Consider the following 25310-nt stretch of genomic DNA (forward strand, 5'->3'; position numbering starts at 1 on the left):
CCCACTTGGGAAACATTATTCACTGAAACATGGTTATGCTTTGCTTTATGCCTTTATAAAAGGCACCACTTGGATATGTTATGGGGTCAAACAGAGGTATGTCTATTCATTGGGATGATTGTGTTACTTTTAGGGGGGGGGACACACACAAACAAAGCATCTAAGCATCTAATCTTTAAGGAGTTGCATGAAATGAAAGGGTCTGCTGACTGCGAGAAGTCGACTGTCGTGACTCAAGTTTTTAAAGGAATCTCATAAAGTGTAAAGGATCTATCTTTGCCTTTAAGCTTGTGTCAAGGCAATAAAGAGAATCACACACAACATAAAACAAGACCAAGAAAGCCAAACAACACGGGATGAGTGAGCCCAGTCAATAAATGGGCATGTATATTTGCTTGCTCAGTCATAAGAGATTTATTTTGGTGTGTGCATAAAACAGGACAGAGGCAATACATCATAAGCGACTGCATGCTCCGCCTTCGTTAAATGCACAGTAAGTTTCATCAGACAGAGTCTGGGGGTCCCCTAGCTGTTTCCTTCCTTTCTGTTTACCCAGCACCGCCCCTCATCTGTTCAAGCCCGTCTCCCTCTGACCTCCACAGCCTTAGCGCGACTGCATTAATTTTCCTAACAAAAATCAATCGGCCAAGGAATGGGACAAGGAGAAAGGGCCTTGTTATTACACCGAGCAGGAAACACCCTCTGACTGAGCGCGTACAGCTGTTTTTATAGGTAACAGTTCAACAGAGGGGTGGGGGGGGGGGGGGGGGGGGTGGGGGGCGGCGGCAAAGGGATTGCTCATTTCCCCTCACCCCATAGATGAGTCACTCCAAATAAACTTACACATGCCCTATGTAATGTCATTAGAAAATGAGGCTTAAAGACAATACAGGGGTTATTTGATGTGAATTTGTTCCCTGTTAATCATAAGGGAGAAGCATATGAGAGCAATTTGTCTGCAAAGATGGCAGTGGAGTGTTGAGGTTTGAAGAGGAAAATAAAGCACTCAGTCAAGGGAAAAAGAGGGCATATGACTGCAAATTCCCAGCCATGTGGCCGTTTCATTTTTGTCTATTTATGTGCTGGCTAGCTGAACAGAGTCGCAAACATTCCCTAAAACCAGATTAGGAAGTTATGAGGCCTATAATTAACCGGCTGTTTCAGCCGAGAGCTTCGGCTTCCTGTTTCCTAATGAAGAGCGAGTGAAAAATGATTTAATAATGCAACAAATGTGCCTTACGAGCTATTAATAAGTAGTACATAACATAAACATGACAACAATATTGGCTAGACATTTAAAAGAAGTGAATAAACTGTCCGCAGTGGGGAAAGTATAGAGTTATGGCAAGTTAAAGGTGAGAGGCAAACACTGAATGCAGAGCTTGGGATGCCATTACTCTGACGGCAAACAGGGGATCATGAGCCCAGGGAGTGACTGAGTGTGCGTGAGTGCGTTGGCGTGTGTGCGTGTTTAAAATGGTCTATGTGTTTAAAATGTGCTGCACAATACCTGCTAATTCTATTAAGTGCTCCTGTGGTGTGGCTGTGTGGTTATGGGTTGATGTAAATGGACGGCTGGTTGACTAAACAATGCAATAGCATTAGAATAAGGTGATTGGATGACAAAGTGCAGTAGAAGACCCGAGTCCAGCCACCTCAGGTCTTGCCAAGTCCATTACGTGTATTGGAGACGTCTCGATATCCGTCACTGGGAGTTGTCAGCTGAGAGAGAGGAGAGGTTGTTGTTTTGTTTAGCCTTCATCGTCAAGATGGCTTCCACCTCATGATATCTAGGTGCAGCTAATGCAATCAATCGAGGACCTCAAAAACATCTCCCCCCCCCCAGCTTTTTTTAAAAATCTGCACTGGACCTTTCATGCTGTTTTAGAAAATGCTGGCAGTCAAAATGGCTCAACGCCAAGCAAAGCCTTAAGTTCTGTTTTCACCTTTGCCAAAAAGCCATCGCTGGCTGATTTCATGACATGTACCTGTTTCCGTAAGTCATTTGTACAGTTGCAGACATGCACACAGTGGAGGACAACAACAAAGTTAGAGACAATCGGGAGAGAACACAACACAGGCCGAGCTGCGCTAATCAGCATCGGCCACCAGCAACTCCTGAATTCTGGGAGGTAAAATTACATTTTTATTTAAAAGACGGGTGTTTTTTTGTGGCGAGCAATATAACGGCTTCTGAAGAGGTGTTCTACGGCAATCTAAAGCAATAAAAATATTCTAATAAAATAGGCTGATTCTTCTCATTGCTGGCCTCACTGAGTAGCAGCAGCTGTTTAGCTTTCAAGTCAGTGCTTGCCCCTCCAATCTACAGGCACTACAAAAGCACTCTACTGTAGTTGATAACCCGACTATGAATAAGCACATGAAACCAAGGGCAATTATTCACAGCACACTTTGAGACAAAAGCTGACTTGAGTGATGGGATCATCTTTGGCTGTGGCTTCAAACACAGCAGTCCTGTGTTGAACAATCAGACAGCTACAAAGTTGACCTGCAAAAGCTAATCTCACCATCCAATTGTGACTGCTACTATGACCTACACCTACAAACTAAACAACAGGAAGGCAGCGTGAAGGGATGCGCTGATTGAGTCGATAGTACAGCCAGAACAAATGTTTGGGACACCAACAAAGAAGAAAATCTAGTTCAGCTGTGCCAGCAGAAGCCTTGTTTTCACAATGTGTCCTCCAATTGTAATCACGACCGTGGGGTCGTGATTACAATTGGGGTAGCATGGAGACAGACACAGGAGGAGGAGACATAACTTTATTAGATCCATGTCACAGAGGGAATAGCTCATAAATGTTAAAGCTTTTGTTTGCAAGCAGCCATAGTTTGAGACAGCACCTCCGATGCTGTGCTCTATTCTTCACATTGTTTAACTTTTTTATTCTTTTATTATTATTCACTTCCACTGCTGGAAGTCTCTTCCTGTTAAAAGCTCATAGAAGGCCGTCTGATTGTTATTGTAGGGTCTTTAGATTACGATATAAAGAGGCTTGATGCAACTATCGTTGTGATTTGGTGCCATCTAAATGAAACTGAACTGAAATTGACTTAAATCTTTCATCTCTATTAGCGCATTTAAAAACTTGATTTATACATTTGCCTTCTGCACACATTCAAGTGAAAAGAAAGTGGGTAAAAAGTACACTCATTTTAGAGGAGCTGTCTCATGCCAAGCACAGCTAATGCACTGAAATACTGTCAGCTTTGTTCTTCTCTGCCACTCGCTCTAAGAGCCCGTCATTAAAAGCACTTGTGTGCAATGTGACTGTTTAAGTGTGTTGATTGGAGGAAAGTGTCAAGAGGTTGTTCCTTCTGCTTTAATTACTCCACAACAGGGTCCTTGCCACGGGAGCCGCAGGCTTTCTCCAAACCGGAGAGAAATTGCTTGAGTTTAATGTAACGATTTCCTCTCCCTGATATTAACCAGCTGTGCGTGACACCGGGCTCAAGTGAGGAGATCAATTCCCAGTGACAGCGTCGTCGTCGTCAGGCAGGCCAGTGAGCGAGTGAGGATGTGAAGGAGGATCACGGACCGCCACTTCCACCGAAGAGAGAGGGGTGTTGGTGGCTCGCTGCAGGTGTCTCAACCCGGCTCCCTCTACCACTCTAATGCCTCCCCGTGCTCCTTTCTCCGTCCATACATGACACCTGGTAGGGGGAGTAGGTGATCCCAAAGGACAGAAGGGATATATATATATACTTAGGCAGAAGAAAGGTCAGGCGAGCTGAATGTGGCAGGCAAACAGGCAGTGGGGGTCTGGGGGGTCTGGGGATGAATCACAGGAGAATTGGTGCATGGCAGTGAATGAATAACCCGCCATGGCTCCCCAAACCCCATTATTTCCCTCCTTCTCCAGCGGGGCCTGAAATTCATGTCTGCGCATGCTGCCAGTTCATTAGAGGGAGGATGTCATTCCTCTTCTGGCTGCGGCAGGACAGGCCAGGCGGGCCCCAGGAGGACCCGGCCCTGTTTAATTCCACATCAACCGCTCCACTGAGGGCCTTAATCTCTGCTTGTGTGATCAATACTATATCAGTGTAAATTAAAATGACAATTTTAAAGTAATTAAGCCTGTTAATGCTCGATTCAAATGTCATTATTTGCCTGAAGAGAAGCAGAGGATGAGGGATGTGGATAAATGGTGCATGTATATCAAGGGGGGAAGTGGGATTTTTTTTTTTTTTTTTGGGGTGGGGGAGGCTAAATTCGGAGCAGTGTCCGCAGTGACAGGTAGCCCGCTTTAAGTGGCACAGTCCAGTGTTGCCGCCACGGCCACCAAAAGGAGGGCTTAACAAAAGCGCATTAACTCTCAACCCATGCCGGCCCACAGATCTCTCCAATTTCAGAGGAGGATAACCCAATTGCTGAAATCTGATTTGTGCAACCAAACCCAATTATGGCCATATTAGATGAGAAGTGGCAGGGAGAGAACGCTTGCTGAGCGAGGCAGGAAAAATAGAGACTGTGGGAGGGGTGGGAGGAAAAAACGAAACGTTACACAATAAAAATGCACTTAACTATAGAATGAAGCCTCGCAGTAATTGTGTGATTGGATTATTTTTGTCTCCCTCCTCACTCCGCTTTTGAAAGGCTATTTAGAGTCATTGTTGGAGTGAAATAAATGGGGCCCAACGTTAACCTTGTCCCTGAGTGTGTGTGTGTGTGCTTCTGTGGCCTGTTCCATGTGCAGTGAGGTGATGTGTAAGTGAAAAGGAAATGAAATGATCACATTGTTGGTTGTTATTATGACAGACTCACAGCCCACAGCCGCCGACCCTCCACTCCCTCTTAAGACCAGATCCACCAATTACATCCAATTGCACTGGTTAGGGGCCACACTGGGCCCAACTGCCATACCTCTAAGTCCAGCTATCACTTTGCTCTGATAGGGCCTAAAAATATGAGCTCCACCTTCCACCTTGTGTCTCTTCCTTTTCATCATATCCCTTAACTTATACAGCTTATACTTATTCCAAAAGGATGCAAAAGTCACGCGCTGTGAACTCGGGCTAATGAAGCGGCTAACATAATCATCCCCCCGACAAAATACCTATATCTCACAATTAGTGGCTGCCACATCACGTGTTGACAAAACAAGAGGAGGTGATTAAAAGGAAGCCTTTAGCACGGGGGCGTACATCGGTCATGGATACGTTTGTCACTGCTCAGCTCATTCAGCAAAAAGATGCAAAAACAAACAAACAAACCCACAAACAGCTGTCATGAGACAGAGTGACTCTGCGGAGCGGCTGTCACTGTGGCTGAACCACCTCAGTGACAGCTGGGAGGATGAAACCGCTTGAAGCTGCTGTTATTTGGCAGCAAATGTCCCGCAGTGGTGCGATTCCTTCAGATGGATGATAAGAGTTTTCTCAGAGCTAGTTGTTATTAATTTGCGTCATCTTTATCCGTCGTGATCACCATTTAGTGGAAATCGAATGCTGAAAAATCATAGCTAATTTCCTGCGAATTAGGTAAAATGAAATGAATTGCGACCACAAAGTTTGCAACAGTACAGCACAAGTCCTACACCGTGTCCTCAGATGATCTAACTCCATGAATTATTAAATACGTGCCAATAGTTACTAGATAGAAAGCCTCCCTGCTGAAAAACACCAGCGACCTGTGAGGATTTAATTAGCAAGGTGGGTGACACTATGCATCCCTGATCATGCTGGAGGGGGAAAAAGGACACCCAGGGGCTTTCAAGAGGGATGGAGAAAAGCTTGGCTTTGTATTGGTTTGCATCCAAGATGTCCGATCCATCATGCTGTCTGTTGACTGGTGTTAGCAGAGCCAGCCGTTATTAATTATCAGCTCATTTGGTGAGGAGGGGGGGTGTCAAGGGTGGAGTGTGGGTTTGAGGTAGTAGGTCCTCTTTGATCAATGTAACCAATCGCTCCAAGAGAACTCCACTGAGGGTGATTAAGGTCAGTCTGGCCTGGCACACTGGATGTTTCTTCTTTGAAAAAAGGAGCAGATGCTCCTGGGATGGATATGAGGAGAGGTGAGGCTGATAGCTAACTAGAGCATTAAATCTATCGCTGTAACTTCACTGTATGTGTCAGAGGAAGTTTGGCTTAAATGGAGAGAGAAGGGAGCAAAAACAGCTTTTTTAAAACTGCGAATCAACTGAGAGGCTGCACCAAGGTGAATATGGATTATTTTGAGCTGTGAGTCAGGCAAAACTACTCCAGCTGAGTCCAAAAATACAAATATAGAGTTAAAAATGAGCACAAAAGGCGTCTTTATAATCCATTTTTAAAAAGGTTTGAAAGGAAAGCTTCACACTCGCTGCCACATTTTTGGCTATACAAGCCTCACAAGCCTATTAGAATATTGAAAGACCTATGGGCTGTTTTCAGAAAATAAACATGTCAGGAAAGTCAAGCCTAGAAATTTTCGGCCTCATCCCCTCGCACACGGACATTTCTAGAATTCCCAGAATCAACCAATTATTTATTGTAAATTATGAAATATTCACAGTGGCTTTATGTTGAGGCACATTATTCTGAAATTGTTCCACAATATGCAGTCAGTTTTTCTGCAGATTGGTGAACCTCTGCCCATCTTTACCCCTGAGAAGCCTCTCTAAGATGCTCTTTATCCTCCCAATCATGTTCCTGAACTGCTGCCAGTTGCAAAGTGTTCCTCCAGCTGTTTCTGTTTTGTACCACTTATTTTTCCAGCCTTTTGGTGACTCCATCTCAACGTTGCATGGCGTGTTGCTGCCATCAAATTCAAAATAAGCTAATATATTTCATAAAATATTAAAACATATCAGTGTATATGTTCTTTTGTGAATAAACTATTGGTTTATGAGATCTGCAAATCATTGCTTTTATTTACACTGCATGCCAAATTTTTAGATTTGTGTCTATACTTAGATTAAATATACAAATAAAAATACAAATAAAACTGCCTAAATTAACTCCACATTGATTATTTACACAATAATACACAATAATAGTACCCCTAACACTAACCCTATCAGAATGTGTGGCTATCAGGGGACAAAAACACACATTTAAAACATCAAAAACGTCAGTTCGTTTTTCTAAAAGGATTATCATCCTAAGCTAACAGGGTGAATAATAATTATTATTATAGTGTAAGTGTTAAAGAATGCACTCATAAGTAAAAATTGTGGTTTTTGATCTTAATACTCCCGCTGTTGCCAAAATGTAGCATTATAAGTGAATAACACAGCATAATGGGGCATCATCGGTTACGCCAAGTATACGAATGCTGGCTTTGAGTGTGTGATGCATGTTAGTGAAGAATGGAGTGTGTGGGCTGAGTGGGGGTCTGTTTTCTTCCTCCTCAGAGAGTGGGTCTGTGAGAGCTGTGAGGGCTTTCAATAGAGAGAGGATTATGGAAATCAAAGCTGAGAGATTAGCTAATGGGGATATAATGGCCACTGACGGCTTGGGTCAGCCGGGCCATGCAAATGGAGCAACTATAGCTGGTGGAGGAGGAAGAATCGATATGTATGGACAAAGCACTGCCTGGAGATGGCCCTATATGAGCAACAGCTGAAACGTACACACACGCTGAGTGAGGGCCTGAAGCCAGCAGACAGAAGTGAGCTTTCAGCAAGAGGACCCGGCTCAAGTGGGGAAGAGGAGATATCGCCAGCTCCAGGCCCCGCTCCCTCTCACTGATGTCAACAGGCAGCATGTGATTCTCCCCAACGCCCTGGCTCTCATCCCCACTGACACAGCAGAAAGATGCAGATGCTGGTGCGGCCTCGCTCTCCACGCTCCATCAAATATCTATTCATCCCGCTTCGGGCCCAAAACACAACAAACGTCCTTGTAGACAATCAATAGTGCTGCGGCCAAGTATTACGACAGCATTTAGACACACTAAGTAGTTTATTTTCCTACAGACTCCGGACAATCTGACATCCGCCATTTAGGGTGTGCGGATATTAACCTTCTTCGGATGTACGAGGCAAAGTAGAAGTCGTAAAAAGCGATTGAGTGGGACACATGACGGCCTTCATCATCAAACTAAATGGAACGTCGCCTCTCTTATATATCAGAATACCAATTCTGAGCATGTCAGAAAAAAAAAATTTCAATTTCAGGTAGGAGCGGCAGGGACTCTGGCTCCCCCGCGCCTGGCCTCTCCCCTCTCATTTTCATTCCTGCCCGCTCGGCGCAGTCATTCATCAGGACCCGGGCAGAGGACACCTCCCGCCTGCTCACAAATGCATGGAGCAGGCAATAAAATTAACCTTGTGGCAATTGTTTTCCCACCCGTTTGATGGCCCCGTGTCAGCTCATCTGTTAACGGCGGAGAAGGAATAAAAAAGTCAAGCTGGGATGTGCAAAAAATTACGACTCGCGGGGGTGGTTGGGGTGGCGGGCCGGCGGGGGGGAAGATACCTGAATGAAGCCGAGCTAATGCCAGATTATGGAGTCAAAACTCGATCAATCAGCGTTAGGGAGTATCTGAAAACATGTTTGCTGCTGATTTGTGTCCGGGAACAATAAAGAGCGCTGAGAGTCTGCGAGGTGGGTGTTATGAAGACAACCAACAACAAGACGCAGTGATGTTTTTACAGTCCAGCGAGCCCCCACCACCCCCTCCATCTCTAACCCGGCCCTTTCCCTGGACAAGACAGGGATAGGAGGGGAGGAGGGGAGGAGGGGAAAGGTGGTGGGAGAGGAGTGGGGGGATAAAAATCCTTCAGAGGGTGTTTATTTGCTCTCAACACCACCTAAGCGATCAATATTTTTAATTTGGGTCCGAGTTATTATTTTTCACATCACTGCGCTGGGGAGCAGAGTAAAGTGGCTCATATTTTAGCACTAAAAAGATCGATATGACAGGCTCACCTTCACTCTGCCCCCTCGGTGGCTGCGGGGCTGCACATCATAATGGACGGCGGTGAGGTACACCCAGCCCGCCTCATGCTGGAATCACATCATTATCTGAGGCTGGAGACACCTCACCACCACCACCACAACGACATGCCACCCTCCGCCACAGGACAACAACACGGCCACCTCAACTGATTTACTCTCCTCGGCCAGATGCTCGGCTTTATCAGAGAGAGTGTGTGTGTGTGTGTGTGTGAGAGAGAGAGCGGTGCCGCAGCAAGGCTCAACTGCCCCACAGATTTCCCTTCTTGTAATAAATGCATCAATTTCTCCGCTTCTTTACACAATCCATTAATTATATCTACATTTTCAGTCAAAATATTTTCACATAGAGAAGGCCCGCTCCTGAGGAATCATAATTCACCTGTGATGGCAGATTCATTGATTGTCGCTCAAGGCATGTCCAAAGTGTGTGTGCTTTTTTATTTTCTCCTACGTGCATGCTTGCACTGTGTTTATCTGCCTCTGCATGTGTGTGTGTGTGTGTGTGTGTGTGTGTGTGTGTGTGTGTGTGTGTGTGTGTGTGTGCACTTATGTCTGCCCACGAGAGTATGAGTGATGGCCATGGAGAGTTATGGCCCGGCGATATTACCGAGCTGACATCTACTCCATTCAAGTGGCCTCAGTCGGTGCCGTACTTCTCACCATATTGAAATAAGAGCTCTCTTAGATTTAGTTTGCAATATTTTAACCTGCTTATGTGCCCGCTGTGGCGTTTTTAAACACAGAGCTGGGAGGCAGAGCAGGAGGAGGAGGAGGGTAGATGCTGGAGCTAGTTAACCTCTGTGTGCAAAACCAACAGACTCTACATGGAGACCCTTCCTCTGTGACCCCACTTTAACTGGAAAGTATATAATCTCTATATGCAACCGAGTTTGTGTCCTCATAAAAAAGCGGGGGGTGGGGTATAGGATCAAGTCGTTGTTTTTTTTAAGAAGGGAAAAAGAGGAAGGCAATAAATGTGAGTGACATGGATTTCTGGGCAATGGTTTAAACACAGTGAAACTGAAGCCCTGTCAGCACAGACGGACACTAAGCGTTCATAAATTCCTGCCTTAGGAGAGAGGGACTGATGATTGCATTACAGCATGCATCATGGGAATCACCTCTGCAGGAAGATGAACCAGGAATCTGAATGCAACTTCAGGAAGTCAGGAAATAAAGGCGTTAATGCTTTGCTTCAGGTGGGGTTTCTCTGCATAAAACTGGGACTCTTGCTTTCCTTTACTTAAATAATGAGGCTCCAGTTTCACAATCCACTTTTTGCAGTAGTCTTTTTATTCCCTTTGCAACAGGATCTAGTTGAGCCTGCCCCAAAACACAGACTGACTGAGCTGAGACTCTGAGGCAATTTTGTATTTGTATCTTTGGTGGTCAAATTAGATTTAATGTTAGATTTGACTTCCATGTCATACCAAACTTACCATTATCTATCAATAAAACATCCCCCAAAAAGCACTATCAGGTTTCACAAATGCAAAACACAGAAAAGTGTTACAATATACACTTTTAAATTCCAATAATCTATTCATATTGTTTTTGTATTTCTTCTTTATCTGCTTCCTTTTTTTCATCTTTTTTCTTCACGGCACATTTTCATTTTTACTTCAAATTCATCCATCCATTCATGAGAGCCTCACCCACCTGTAGAGTGGCTCTGGAAACCTCACCTCGCCCGCCCATCTTCAAATGTTAAAAGAGCTTCTGGCCTCCTTCCCCACCCACCCATATGCATTTTCATTAATTAGCAGCAAATTCCAGTTGAATTTCAGACAAATAAAGGTCTGCACGATAGCATCAACAAACTGTTGCTTGTTTATTTTCCGTTCATAAATCATATTCGCTTAACTTAGTTACACCCAGTATTTCTCCTCTGGGCATACACTCCGTACTGCAGTGGCTTTGTGCCTCAACAGAGGTTTGCACTGTGCTGGAGTCTACTCCTGTCTGTGTGGGGTAAAACGCAGACAGGTCGTTAGTCCGTCTTAGGACAAAGTCAAAGAGACAGACGGATATGCAAACACAAACTCACTCGTACAGCCGATTTAGAATCCCCAATCAACCTAACAAGCATGGATGGCCGGAGGAAATTTGAGCAGACACAGAAAACCGCCCCCGCAAATTCGACTAGCAGATTAAAACCCCAGAAGCTTTCTTACATGACGTGACAGTGCTAACAACTGCACCGTGCTGCCCAGCTTCAAATGCAATATACATATGAAATTAGATTTCATACAAATTCGTTTGACCCAAGGCTTCTACTGTCATCCTGTCCTACTTAGCAAAGCTGGGCTCTACTGTAAATGTATTTTTGTCAGAATCCTGGCTTACCTGAGAGAGGACTCAACCTTGGTGGTTATAAGACTCATTCTGAAGCCACAAACACAACTTCTGCTCCATTATTCCAAACAAACTAAGATGCTTAATGCAATCATAATAAAAATTCACTCAAATACAAACGATTTAAGATTCATGCTAAATGTTGCCTCTGCTGGGTCACCATTTGCAGTTTGTATCAACTTGATACACTTGATCAAATCAAGCAAGCACAGCAGATTTGTCTCATCTTCACGTTCAAGGACACAAATCCAAGGGAAAAACAAAGCAGGACAAAGTGCTAACACAAAACATAAAAAGAAACAGCGGTCTCCTGTCAAAGCACGAGGCCTGATTTATCCTCTACTCTCTGCTCTCATTCCTGTCCTGCAGACCACAGACATGAGAGAAGCCTTTAATTTCCCATTAAAATGCCCCGGAACAACTGAGGGCTGAGGAGGCGCCGTGTGCCTGCTCTGTGTGGACAGCTTGATTAGGCTTGTGTGACTGCGGTAGGTGTCCTTTCTGTGCAAGCTGCAGAGACACCAGAGCAAAGTGTGTGTCGGGACGCAGCAGCATCAGCATCAGCGCACGTCACTCCAGATGACATGGGCTGCAGCTCCAGGGCCAGGCCTACGATAAATATTAATGGCCAAGAACAAGTGGATTGGGAGTTGAGTTATCAGGGCGGGCCTTCCTAATTGACATTTTACCTGCTGTATACCTTAACGGGGCTGTAAAACACCAGGCCGGGGCTCAGCCGTAGGGGGGAACATGTCAGTCAAGGTACCGCCACCTTCCTCTGGGAGGAGAGGAGGAGCTACCAGCTCGCCCGGCTTCTCATTGTTCAGATTTTTCAGATTTGACATGCAGGTATTACACGGTGCTATTATCTAGCAATTATTGGAAAGATGCTTTAAGAGATGTGAGGACTGGAATCTAAATAATTCTAATAAATTATGAAAATGAAAAAAGCCAAGTCTTTCCTATAAAAAACTAAATTAGGCTTCAACATTTTTATTTTTGCATTACTTGTCATTATTTATATGTTTAAAATGATTTTTTTTTTTTTTTTTGGGGGGGGGGGGTTAACATTTCTTTTTTAGCTTTATATTTCTTTACATTTCATCAGTTGTGTTCATGCTTATGACTTGAATTATTACAATTTAATATTCTACTTATTTACTGGAAAAAATCCATCCATTATTCAAAGGAGCATATTGAAATATTTCATTTAAAAAAGCAAAAGTACAGATTGTTTGCAAAAAATAGCTAAAAACTGGGAAGAAAAGACAAATTTTATATCATATTTTCTTGATTTAGGCATTAGATGAATCATCAAGTTGCAATAAATCAATCACTGCAAGGAAATAAATTGACCGTCTTATTATAGGGCTCCATGCATTCATGTCAACGCATTTATAAATTGCATTCCCCTTTGCATTCACTCTCAAACACACACACACACACGTGTGTGTGTGTGTCCCAAAAAACGTCCCAAAAAACACCAACACAAACATATATGCATACACATACACGGATGCATGCAGGAAACACAGCAGCACACACTCACACCGAGTGGAATCTCAGGACCCAGAAATGTGTTCCCACTTACATTATCTGAAAATTGACAAGCGGGGCAGACAACAAACAATTATCCCCAGAGCACAGGGAGGAGGGAACAAAAAAAAAAAAAAGATCGAAGACTGAGAAAACAAATAGAGGTGATGTCATCAGAGCTAAATGGCAAGCCCTGTGTGAGAAAGACTGGAGAGTCTATTCATATTTACTGTTGCCAGGATTTCAATATCAACATCATCGAAAGCACATCAGATGTTTCTCTTTCCGCTGACTGACTCACAAAGACGAGCACAAGCTGCCGTCTGTATTTGAGGAAAATTAAAATATAAAAAATGGGGGGAAAAAAAGAAAAGAAAAAAAGGTTAATCCATAGACAAACACCATTAAATAAACAGATCATAATGCTGGGATATTAGCGGCGCTTATGTGAAATGGCAGATAATTAGATTTGGGAAAGGCCAGTGTTTGTAATATTTTTTTGAAAAGAGCAAATGTGACTCAGTGGGTGCTGTGATTTATGAGCGTTTGTGGAGGTGCAGTGTAGCGTGGCGATAACGCACAAAGTGCTGAGGAGATCCAAGATAGACGCAGGCAGCGATCACAGACAAACTGGGTCTGGGGGCACGGTCCATAACTGGACAACATCCATATGTTATTTTATAGTCTATCTACATAATCTCCTGGGAACGCGGAGATCATCATCTGATGCACCTGCAGCCTGGTCACTATCAGCCATAACGCTACAACATAAAACATGCTTCTATGTGGAGAGAGAGCAGCACTCAATCCTCTGCTGCTGGTGTTACAATTGAGCATTTGGCTCCACCTAGAGGGCACAGAAGCTGTTTAGCAGGAGGAGGTATGGAAAGAGTCATTGAGAAGAAAAATGATTTTATAAGTGTCGATTTTAAGGTCATAAACATGTACGAAACAGGACAATTTCTCCACTTTTTTTTTCTTTTTTAATTGAAATATGCTTTGTTTATAAATCCCAGCTCACGTTTAGGAATCTATGATTTACTAATCAGTACTGAAACAATCCCCAAGCACTTCCAGCCTCAGCTCAGCTGAGTTCCAGATCTCTACTGCCATCTTGTGGTCATCTGCGTTTACTGCAGGTGTTAGGAAAACTGAGCAAGGTGGCTCCTACAATGTGAGCAGCTAACAACGTGAGTGTCATGTATCACATTAGGTGACACTTGGCTGTGGGAACGCAGGTGCAAAGCTGTGTCACAGCTGCTGCTGCGTCACTCCATCTTTCATTTATGCACTCATATCAAACCAAAACCAGGTAATGCGGTTGTCCGTTTCCACAGACTCAGCTCATATGTAACAATTACATGGTGTGCGACAGCTTTTTAGTTCATGTTCTATCTACAGAAAACAAACAGAGCAATGCCAACCACAGACTAAAATACCACCACAGTGTCCTATTTTAGGAGGATATTGTGGTGCCATTTCAGTCACCTATCACAAAATTGCTTCTGCACTGGCACGTATCAAATGTTCTTGATAGCATTAGAATTCATGTGAAATGTGTAAAGAGCAGGTGGTGGCAGTGGTGGGGTTGTGTGGATCAAAGCATATAATTTTATATATATGCTGAATTGTTAGCATATAGTTAGGGCTCGATCAAGTGGCCCTGAATTCTCCTTTAGTTATGCTGCAATAGGTGTATGCTGCTGGGGGATTCCCATGATGCATTATGTGTTTCTACTTCAGTCACCTTTCTCATTCACTATGTGTTAATAGACCTCTGCACTTTTCTCTGTATCTACTATTATTGTAGGCTCTACCTTACAATATAAAGCGCCTTGAGACGACTATTGTTGTGATGTGGTGCTGTATAAATAAAACTGAATTGAACTTTTAAGCTTCAAGCTAAGTTAATAAGAAATTTTTTCATCATTTTTAGGGTACAAACTGTCTGCTAATGGAGTTCTACTTTGATACAACTAGTCTGAGGTCTGGGGCCTCGCTCTGTGTGAAGTTTGCATGATTCTCCCTGTGCTTAAGTGAGCTCTCTCCAGCCATGCACAGGTTAGGTTAACCGGTGACTCTAAATCGCTGTAGGTGTGAATGTGAGTGTGAATGGTTCTCTATCCCGCTGCGTTGGCCCTGTTCTGTGGCTACACATCCTAAGTGCATTAAAGATGATTAAATCCAGTACCAAATCTTCATGTTGAGCAATAAAAATTGATTCAGACCAAATGATTGAGCTAGTTAGCCATCCCTATCACAACAGATGTAAGCTTATAACAAACAATCCTTCTTTTTCTGTGTATTTATCATACATGTACATCTGAAGGAGTGCACAGGAATGGCACTTTGCCTCCTAGCAAGGAAACTCAATATTGTATATTTAGCATTTAGCATAATCCCGGTGAAATCCAATCATCACTAGCATGTAATTCATGCAAGAGAGCCAATGAAAATAAAGTGAACAGTCAAAGCACTCACTACCTTTTAAGCTGCGTTGACTGACTCGCATCAACTTCTGCACTGATGCAAGAAAACATTACACCCTAAGTTAGCAGTGTTTGCTTACCGCCATCAAATGCCACCCACTGAAATCAAGATTTTTTTTTAATACGATCGATATTGTGGCTGAAAAGTAGAAGATCTTTTTTTAAAACAGCTACAACAGCAAAAATTAACCAAGAATATTTCTTACTCCTTCTGTTTAATAAGTATAAGTGCTTATCAGCTTTGTTAAAGTTTCTACATTACCATGTTTATACTAACTCAACATTTCCTGCACCTCTTTCATTGATACACATCATTCGACCACTTTAGAGAATAAGTGAGGTAGAAAGAGGGGAACAGAGGGCAACCACCAGAAAAACAAGGAACGACAGAGAGGGGATGGCAGAGATGGAAATGAGGCAGGAGACACTTTCACAACTGGGGTAAATCCACACAGCAGCCGATACAATCTATCAAACGCCACTCACTGTGAAATGCTCCTGGGATCTGTAGTTCTCATCGAGGTAGACGCGGGCTCTGCTGTATTCCTTCAAGGCATCGCTGGACAACAGCTCTCTGAGGGACAGAACACACCAGGTCATATATAAGCAAAAAAAAAAGTTCAAACTAGCGCAAAAAAAGTTGAGATATGACCTAAATGGCTAAAATTTTGCAGGGGGTGTTGCACGGTCTATAGCACTACAAAAAACTATCAGACAAACTTATGAGCACAACACTTACTTCACAAAATTATCCACGTGTGACATGGACTCCTCGAAATTCTTCCCACCCACCTCCTGACAATGCAGTGCCAAGAAGTGAGGCTTATGCGACTGTACTGTCTGAAACACAAGACAGAAAAAAAGCACAGGTGAAAAGAGAGCAAACAGGACAAACAGTTGTGTTTCACTTCATTTTATTTTTTAAGTGGAGTACATCCACAACAATAACTGCAGCACGCCCATTTTCACACAATAAACAAAGCTAAATTTGAATCATTTATCCAAGCGTAAAAACCTATATTGACTTGGCACCTGGGCCTCTACAATTCTTCCTAACGCGACTCTTTGACATGCTACTATATTTACACAAGACAAAGTGCCTTGCTAATTTAGGCAGAAGGCACTTAGTGAGCTTGTTCCACACGCGTAACGCTGGCCCCTCTTCATCTACAACCAGAGATGGGCCTGCAGATCTCTATGTATGTACAGCAGGGTGTGACAGACGCTCACACATCGCCATTAGTGCTGACACCTCACTCAGTGTACCAATAACAACTGCACCGCTCCAGCGATATATCAGATGCTTATTAGAGTTTGGGCAAGACTCCAGGAAACAGGAAAAAAGTGATGATTTTTATTATACGGCTGTGAGCAACAAACACTTCCTGGAAGCTATCTCCCCCTGAGTCACATGACCTCCTATTACACATTGGGAGGTGTTTGTGAGCACCCTGTCAGAGGTGCTCAGAGTGGCTGACTTCTAATGGAAAATCAATACCAGCGAGTGATTTACAGCACTCACAAGCACTCACAGGGTCGCCCCTATGGATGTCAGGCGCGAGCTATACATCATTGTCGCAGCCCGGTGAGTGGTGGGGGCTACAAATGATCCCTGGACCCCAATGGAGCCACGCTACTTCACCAGCTCCCGCCCCCACCTCAGCATTGCATTATGCTCACTACAGGCCCAATCAAATAAAAGTAATGTATGGCAGTAATGCTATGGATTTTCCATCAACCTATGGCTTGTCACTTAGCTCGATGACCCAGGAGCAGGGACCTGCAGAGGCCCCAAAGCTGGAAAGATTAGTGCACCTATCAACTCAAGATGGAAAAGGTCACACTCTCAAGGAGCTTACAACTAATGTCAGGCTGGAAAATGGTGCACGCACACTGACGCGCCTGTGCCGTTTTCTATTTATCTTTCCACACTGTAAATTCTGGTCTAGGCGAGCAATCAGACAGAATCCGTGTAGTAATATCATTATCAGGCTCACCAGTGCTATCAGGCCAGAGCCAAACAGCATTGACTGATGACCTTAGTTTGCAAAAGAAAAAAAGAAACCTTCGGACTAGCTTCTAATTAGATATAATTAGATAGTTACTCAGTTGACGTTTGAGAGTCGAGCAGTGACCGATGTGTTGACAAGCTGCGTACTGAATCTATGACAAAAGATTTTATGGTGCGTAACGATAGTGGAGAGGAGAGGACTGCCTCCAGTGACATCTGCTGAGGCAAGGGTGAGAAAAGCCTGTTTGGCCACATTGACACTACCAACAGAGAGCTCCCATATGGGACCATTTTTCAAACTCACAATGGTGTCAAGACGCTGATGTGTTTGATATGAAGGTGTGTCCTCATATCCTCTCTCTCTCGAACGCTCCATGACACCATCTGAACTCCGAGGACGCACCCGGGCGTCTAAATGACATATTTGTTTAACTGGAGCGGGAGCCGAGGAGAGATGTGCTGTACCAACAAAGTCAGATCAAAGTCGCGATCTCATACTTTACATGTATTCAGAAGATGGTCTTAACACAGATGTAGTTTGATGGGGGGATGAGCATGCATCAAAAAAACAAAAAGCAAAAAGCTAAAGTGTGCACTGCTAAAACCCGATTATATGAATGAATGTGTTGACAGGAGCGGAGGATTTAACTGGCAAGTAAGGGTTTTTTTCTCATTGTAATTTTGAGTATTTTGAGACACATAATGGCTGTCAATCAAAAACAATGGTCCTAGGTCCATATTGTCATTTATCACCTTTTTTCAACTGTAAATTAAGTCCTCAATGTTAAGCTGTTAACTTCAGTTATTGTTTCGTTGTTTTGTCAAAAAACATAAAACTGAGTCAGTCTGACCTCAGAATGATATCAATTTATTATCAATTTGATATATATCAGCAATTAAATGCAGTCTCTTTCTGATAATACAGTATTTGATAAATTGTCAGAAATCACTTCTCTGTTACTGCCTACATAGACATAAATTTACATATAAAAGAAATTCACATTTGACTTTGAGATCTGCACTCAGAAATCTAACCAGCTAGAAGCCAGCGGAGTCTGTTCTCGAGTTGTGCTTATTAACAGACTCATTTAAAATGAGGAAACATGCTGGCAATTTTAATTTATTTAATAATATATCGAGAAGAAGAAAGCAGCTGGACTCCTTTAGCCTGAAAAAGTCTAGTTGCTTTCTTTTTCAAGCTGTCAAGATTACCATGAGCTGGATGACTGAGAATAGCCAACTCTCGTACTTCACCAGCCCTCACAACGATTATATGACTGTGTGTATGACTACACGGGGAAACAAACTAAGGCCCCAGTCACACAATAAGGCCTAAAGACCGATCAGTGAGCCCATGATAACTACCGGCTGAAGAGGAAAACGTGTATTTCCAGACTGGTTGGTCCTTTGTAATTGTATTGGTCACCAGCAGATTGATGGAGTCACCTGAAGTTTCCAGGGAAGATGCCATCATGTTCAACTACATGCTAAGCAGTTGTGAAACTGAAGAATACGTCATAAATCAGAGACCGTTTGCCTACAAAGTAAATGTTTTATGTTTTGCCAGGAGGCCTCTGAGTCTGTGTGACTAAGACCCAAGTTAAGTGAAAAATGAGTTATGGGGGGAACGAAACAAAAGTTTATTGCTTCTGAAGTATTCTAAGAGTTTAGGCACCACTGGTCGAGCCACCCTGAAAGCCATACACAAGTTATTTTGCATTGCTGATGGTTGCTAACATATTTAGCTGTATGGCAACAACTGCAGGCCTTGACACCAGAAGCACATTACTAAGCACTAATCACTTGACATGAAATTGAGCCAATGTGTCAGAAGTAACCATAATCCTGCCTTTAGAGACAAAAAAGCACACATTACATTAGCTAGCTATTCATATTTATGCCAAAGCACTTGGCAAACTTTGTGTTTTATGTGTGAAAAGGTCACAAGAAGTACTATGCACCAGATATCAACAGAGATAGAGGGCCTTTTATGAGAACTAATCAGAAAAGCCTGAGTCCTATTTCATGGTTCCTTTTTGGAGGTGGGAAACAATCAGAGGGATCAAAGGAGCTTGTACGCTGTCAAACAGCTGGGATTGTTTGTCTTACTGTCCCATTCCAGCACAACCACTAACTGGGAAGAACCCAAAACGAGAAACATTGGGTGTAATGGTGGTTATTAGGTTATTAAGTTATTTTTATTAGCAGATTAAACCAAAAGACCATCTCATCTAGTGCATGTGAGATAGCCACGATATGGGGTAATTGGATTTCAGAGACTTATTTTAATTGCACACATTGGTCTGTTTAATCAATTAACTATCTGATGCCCTTAAGCACTGTACAAGTACAGATCACAAGACTGGATGCTGGGATCTCACACAATCACTGGCTTGTGACAGGCCATAGAAGTTTCCAATGCAAATCAGCTGGGGGATTATTCAATTCAGTGCGGTGCAATGCAAAGCACTGTTTATACTACTGCACCAGCAATGGAGAGATCCCATTTTCACCAACCTATTGCAAACAAGTGGGACAAGCAAATGAACCTGCTTTGCCTACATGTAAATAACTGAGATGTCCTGACACAGGGTCAAAAGTCCTAATAAAGGATTTGATTCAGTTGCATGAGAAGTCAAGAAAATCAGAAGCAAAGCCTCTGAAAAAAAAACAAGTACACTCTAAGAAATGATACATTGATGTTGCTAGCATTATGTAAACGTTTTATGTTAAAATTAATGTCACCAATTGATTTTTAACTCTAAACACAAGGATATTGTTTTGATTTTAATTAATAACACAATATTTCAATACAACAAAATGCAGTACATTAAATCCAACGTAAAAAGTTAATTTAAAATGAACAGCACTTTAATTTGAAGAGGATTGTCCTAACAGGCTCTCCGTACTTCTCAGTTTGCACATGTGCAGTGTGGAAGTTTGAACAACCGCCATTTTCAACCGAAACTTGCATCATGCTCAGAAGCCTGGATAAAATCCATTGCCATTTGAGGATTATTTGGTAAGTACAACCATTTAAGGATGACAAATTTGGTTAATGTGTACTAAATGATAAACATCCGACATTTTCGGGAGTACTTCTGTATGTTTTATTTTAAAACAAATGATGTCTGGTAATTTTTTTTTAGCATTCTAGCTTGTATGCCTCTCACAGGTGTTAGTAGTCAGGCATTTAAAAAAATCGGTGTAATTTCCCAAAATGTTTTACGATTCATGTTAAGCTGCAACTTGCCTACTAAGAACTGCAGCTTTAAAATTACTCCCAACATCTACCGCGCATGCTCCCTGGTGTCAGTAATGACCACCAGGAGCGCCAGCGATCCTATCCGTTTGAAGAATGAAATATATGTATAGTGTATTTTAGAAACATGCATCAAATAAGTTGCTACATTGTTTGAAGGAATTCTACCCCGTATTGATATCTGGTTTAGTGTTAATATCAGTGATTAAAGTGTAAGACATGCATTTATCTTGTGTCATTAAAATGCAGCATTATGTGTAATACAGCTATATGTAATGCATTTAACTCCTTGTATCAGTTCCATTGATTATCAAAGTGACAATTTGTGTGTTCCCCCCTTCATTTTAAGTTGGTCAGCTAGTTCTGTCTGTCAGTAGATGCAACAAAAGTGGCTCAGATGTGATTGTGGTTACTGTTATCTTTTATTGTAACTCTTGTTATCGTAATAAATACCAGAAAATATTGTGATAGGATTTTGAATCCATATTGCTGAGTTCTAATCTTCTATTTCTTTTTAACATTTTTAGGGGTACAATTAATAATTATATTGTTGAACAGTCTAGAATTGATTAAAGCAAAAGTGAAAGCTTTCATGTATTGTCAAAATTGAAAAGCTTCTAGTTTTGTGTTCATATATTTGTTGATCTGACTCAGAAGAGTCAGTGCCTAACCAATCATTAACCTCACTGAATGTCACTAATGTGAGTTGTCAAACATTGTTTAATTACTCATCGCTAATCACTCATCTGTTAATATTTTTGACTTTGGTTTGGGAAGAGGTGGAAAAGAACCAAAATCTTGTCTCACATTGAGTTCTTATCTCCACCAGAATATCAGCATTGATGTTCGACGGGAATGCGTTCTAAAAACTGTGTCTACTTAAATAAAAAGCCAGATGACCTGTTCAAGGAATTCTTGGTAAGTTAGAAAAGGGGAAAGATCAGTTTGTTTGTTTGTTTGTTTTAATTTGGGATAGTAAATTGAAGGTGGGCTCATTTGTTCATATGTATCTATATGCAATTAGCTTCCCCCCCCCCTTTGTTTTCATTTTAAGGATGTGGATCTTAGTGCAAGAAGAGAAACGGAGCAGCTGACTTTAGGAGTCTGTGTTGTCAGACATGAAGGAGCAGACTCTGCAGATACACCTGAGGACATTGGTGTCATCATAGAAGGATACACTGTGCTGAAAGCTCTTAGTGATGTGGCAAAGGGGTGTGCCCTCCTGCTTGGACTAATCTACAGTCTAAATCTGAGGTACCCAAAGCACCTGAAATACATATTTGAATTTCTTCAGAAGGTGCTGATGGAGTTGGATGGGAACAACCTATCCATGAAGGTGCAAGTTCTGAAAAACAAACTGCTTGAGTGAAACAGCCTGCACTTAACTATAGAGGACACTGAACTGGTTACAAGATTCTCAAACCCATCTCCTTGCACTTTATAAACTGTTCAGTTTGAATTCCGCAAGAACTTCTGCAAGGCCTCATACTTTTTGGCATGCTTTGTTCATGTTGAACTTTTACCACCATCCAGCTACATTGAACAAGACTGCTCCTAAGTTTGGACTTCATTTTAAGTTTTGAAAAAAAAAAAAAAAAAGGTTTTTTAAATATGGACAAAAATGCCACTAAAATCATTTCTACTTGTTGTTTATAGGACTGTATTGTGAGTTTTCCATTGTACCCGAAGCAAGTTTAAATTAAGTCATGTTAATGTTAAAAATGTTGGAATCACAACACTTTCCGGTTTTAATAACTTGATTTTAACATTCTGTATTATGTCTTCCTGAACTTAATATGCACTTGCATATATGTGAAGATATTTTTGTTTAGGAAAAAGGCATTGACCTAGAATTTTGAACAGCTCAAAGTTTGCTTCAGCACATTTTACACCAAGTGTTATTAAAGTTGAGTTAACTGAATAAAATTGTGTTTGATTTATTCAATTTACTTTAAATAGAGTAAGTAATTTAATCCTATAGTTTCAGTAGAGCTCGTTTAGGGTTAGTCAATTTATCAGATGTACTTAAAATTTGTTGTTCAAATTAAATGTGTCATACATTTTAGATTTCACTAACCCAGTTGTGTGGAACCGGCTGACATAACTGGGTGGAGTAAATGCAACATCTTATTTTATAGAGTAAGTAGGGCTTGTTTTGGTTGAGTAGATTTTATTTAGTGTTGTCAATTTAAGTCAACATGTTAGTTAGATCAACACTATGATATTTAGTTAATACAACACCATTCTTGTGATTTGCATTTAATTAGCCAAAGCTTGACAGATGTACTTAAAATTTGTTGTTCAAATTAAGTGTATCATACATTTTATATTTCACTAACCCAGTTATGTGGAACCGGTTGACATAACTGGGTGGAGTAAATGCAACATTTTATTTCTTAGAGTGTAACAGCAGTTAACAGTTCGGCCTTTTCCACTTCACTTGGATTTATAGCATCCAATAAAATGTAACCAGCAGCTTAGTCCAAGTGCCGAGAGTTCACGCTGCCTGTCCATAAAATAAAAAATAAAATTCAGTATCAGGAAGCTAGGATCCCATCAAATAAAGATTTTTTTAATCTAAAATAATTATCTTTTTATGTTTTTGGTTTTACTAAAATGTGCCTTCTTATGTTCATATAAGTAAAAAGCAAATAAAAAAAAAATGTGAATGAGTAATATGATAAACTTTGTATTATTTCAAGCTTTACATGAGTTAAAACTTTCGGTTCAGCAGTACATTCCTGTAAATCTCTTGAGTTCTTCTTTTATTCTACTTGTCTCACGCATAAGGTGTCTGAAGGCCACCGTCTTTGTTTAACTAAACTTAACTGAACAAAGTTTTGCTCAAAATATGCTTGAGTATGAAACAGCACAACCATTATAAATAAGTCAAGTGCTAAGATTAAATAGAGAACATGAGAAACAAATCACACAAGCATAGAGAGGAATAACTTTTAATTGCATGACAGTACAGTACCAAAGGCAAACATACCTTTGAGCTTCAAGCAAGGCGTGCCGTTAAAATAATTTTACTTCCTTGAGGAATTCCCGCATGCGATCATTTCGACCATATATAAAAATACAGCAGGTAACAAGTTTGGTACCAACAATGACCTAGAGCCTTAAGGGCCAGTTTTAAATTATGTATTTATTATTTATGATTTATGATTTATTAGTTTTAACAGCTTCTACTGTGTAATTTGTCGTTAAAAAAAATGACAACACTTGTTCCTTACAATCTTGTTATTAATAGTCGAGGGAGTGTGAAATGCACTGAGCTGCTTTGAAGCAGCAATCCATGCAGCTTTTTGCAGGGTTTTTAGTTTTTTCCTGATGACAAAATGGTCCTGTGTGGTAGAAGTGAAGTTTAGTGGATGTGAGACCAAAGTTCGGTATAAAACAAGCTTTGGATTCTTGCCAGGTGAATGCACTGCACGAGTCTTGCCTGTAAACAGCTTTAAACATACAATGTGCTTTTTCCGATTGCAGCCGCTGACAATTTTCATTGAAAAAAGGGAGAATTGGTTCAGAGTTTCTGGCCAAACGGCAACCAAATCAACTGAGAGCAATGTGTGCTCCAGAAGGATTGTGGCAAGCTGGCCCAGCGAGGCTGATTGTAGTTAACTCTAGCTGTTTCTGCTGGCTGTTCCCAGCCGTGCAAAGTTCAGAGTCTGGTGCTTCTTTCCATGACGTCAGCCGGCAACAGCACAGAGCTGGCATGAGGCTACAGGCCCGCCTGGTTCACACAGGGGCACATCGCTCTCTCTCTCCCTGCATGCTTTTTCGCGCGCGCACACACACACACACACACACACAATGATATCGTCATCTAACGCACATAAGCACGTTGCACAGTGCAAACAGAATTCCTCAACAGCCATAACCAGCACATGCTCTTTACACAAACACACACACACACACACACACACACACACACACACACACACACACACACACACACACACACACACACACACACTTTTTCCTCATGATATCTAAAATTCCTGGCAATCCAAAAATCACCTTTGCATGCCGGTGACAGTGAAAATCAGGGGATAGCAAAGCTAAGTTAAGAAAGATTTAGAAATTTACAGAGGAAATGCCGCTGAGTTCATGTTCACCTGTATTTTGTGATTTCTGGAACTTGCTCTACCTTCTACATTAAGAAGAAGCTGTTGTGCCATATGAATAATTTCAATTGATTAAGAGCAATCATACAAACTGACAAAACTGGAACAGTTACATCTATAACTTCTGTTCCCTGAAGGAGAGGAACGGGGTGCCACAGATAAGTGTATCAAACCCCTGTATGTCTCGGCTGAAGAAACCTCTATTTACGCCTTTAAAGTGGGTGACTTGTGATAACTTCCACACAGCCCCGCTTTCACATATACCCCCTGTCATCACAGTCATCCTTTTTTGATAGCCACTCTTCACAAGCTAAGCTGTGCGACAGGGCAACCTCGCTTTGGATTCGTTCCTCTCCTTCAGGGAACATAAGTAATAGATGTAAATGTTTGTTCCCTTTCAGCCAATTCGCTTGGTACAACACATAAGTATGATATATATCTATATCTATATCTATATATATATATATAGATAGATATATACACACACACGCATCCCACAGAGATCCCACCAAACTGGAGTCGGACGAGTCAGTGCGTGGTAGACACAGCAGAAAGGACAGCAGCCAAAGACAAGTCCCATGCAGGACCTAACCACAGGTGTTAGCCAGCGAACTCCTTTAATG

At 41.8% G+C, this 25310-nt stretch overlaps 1 protein-coding gene and 1 long non-coding RNA gene across 3 annotated transcripts in view; one reads left to right on the forward strand and one right to left on the reverse strand.

The window, feature by feature from the left end:
• inpp5a (inositol polyphosphate-5-phosphatase A) overlaps window positions 1-25310 on the reverse strand; it is a 161504-nt gene that overhangs the window by 86117 nt on the left and 50077 nt on the right. For both annotated transcript variants that reach the window (XM_023155623.3, XM_004554565.3), the window contains exons 3-4: window positions 16024-16124; window positions 15771-15858 (exon numbers count right to left, since the gene is read on the reverse strand). In XM_023155623.3, coding sequence (XP_023011391.1) covers window positions 15771-15858; window positions 16024-16124 — 189 coding nt within the window. The remainder of the gene's footprint in view (window positions 1-15770; window positions 15859-16023; window positions 16125-25310) is intronic.
• LOC143421711 (uncharacterized) lies at window positions 20189-22446 on the forward strand. Its single transcript, XR_013101272.1, has 3 exons — window positions 20189-20317; window positions 21387-21475; window positions 21612-22446. It is a non-coding gene; the product is annotated as an uncharacterized LOC143421711 (long non-coding RNA).

The sequence above is a fragment of the Maylandia zebra genome, linkage group LG13, assembly GCF_041146795.1.
Source record: "Maylandia zebra isolate NMK-2024a linkage group LG13, Mzebra_GT3a, whole genome shotgun sequence".
Taxonomy (NCBI): Eukaryota; Metazoa; Chordata; class Actinopteri; order Cichliformes; family Cichlidae; genus Maylandia; species Maylandia zebra.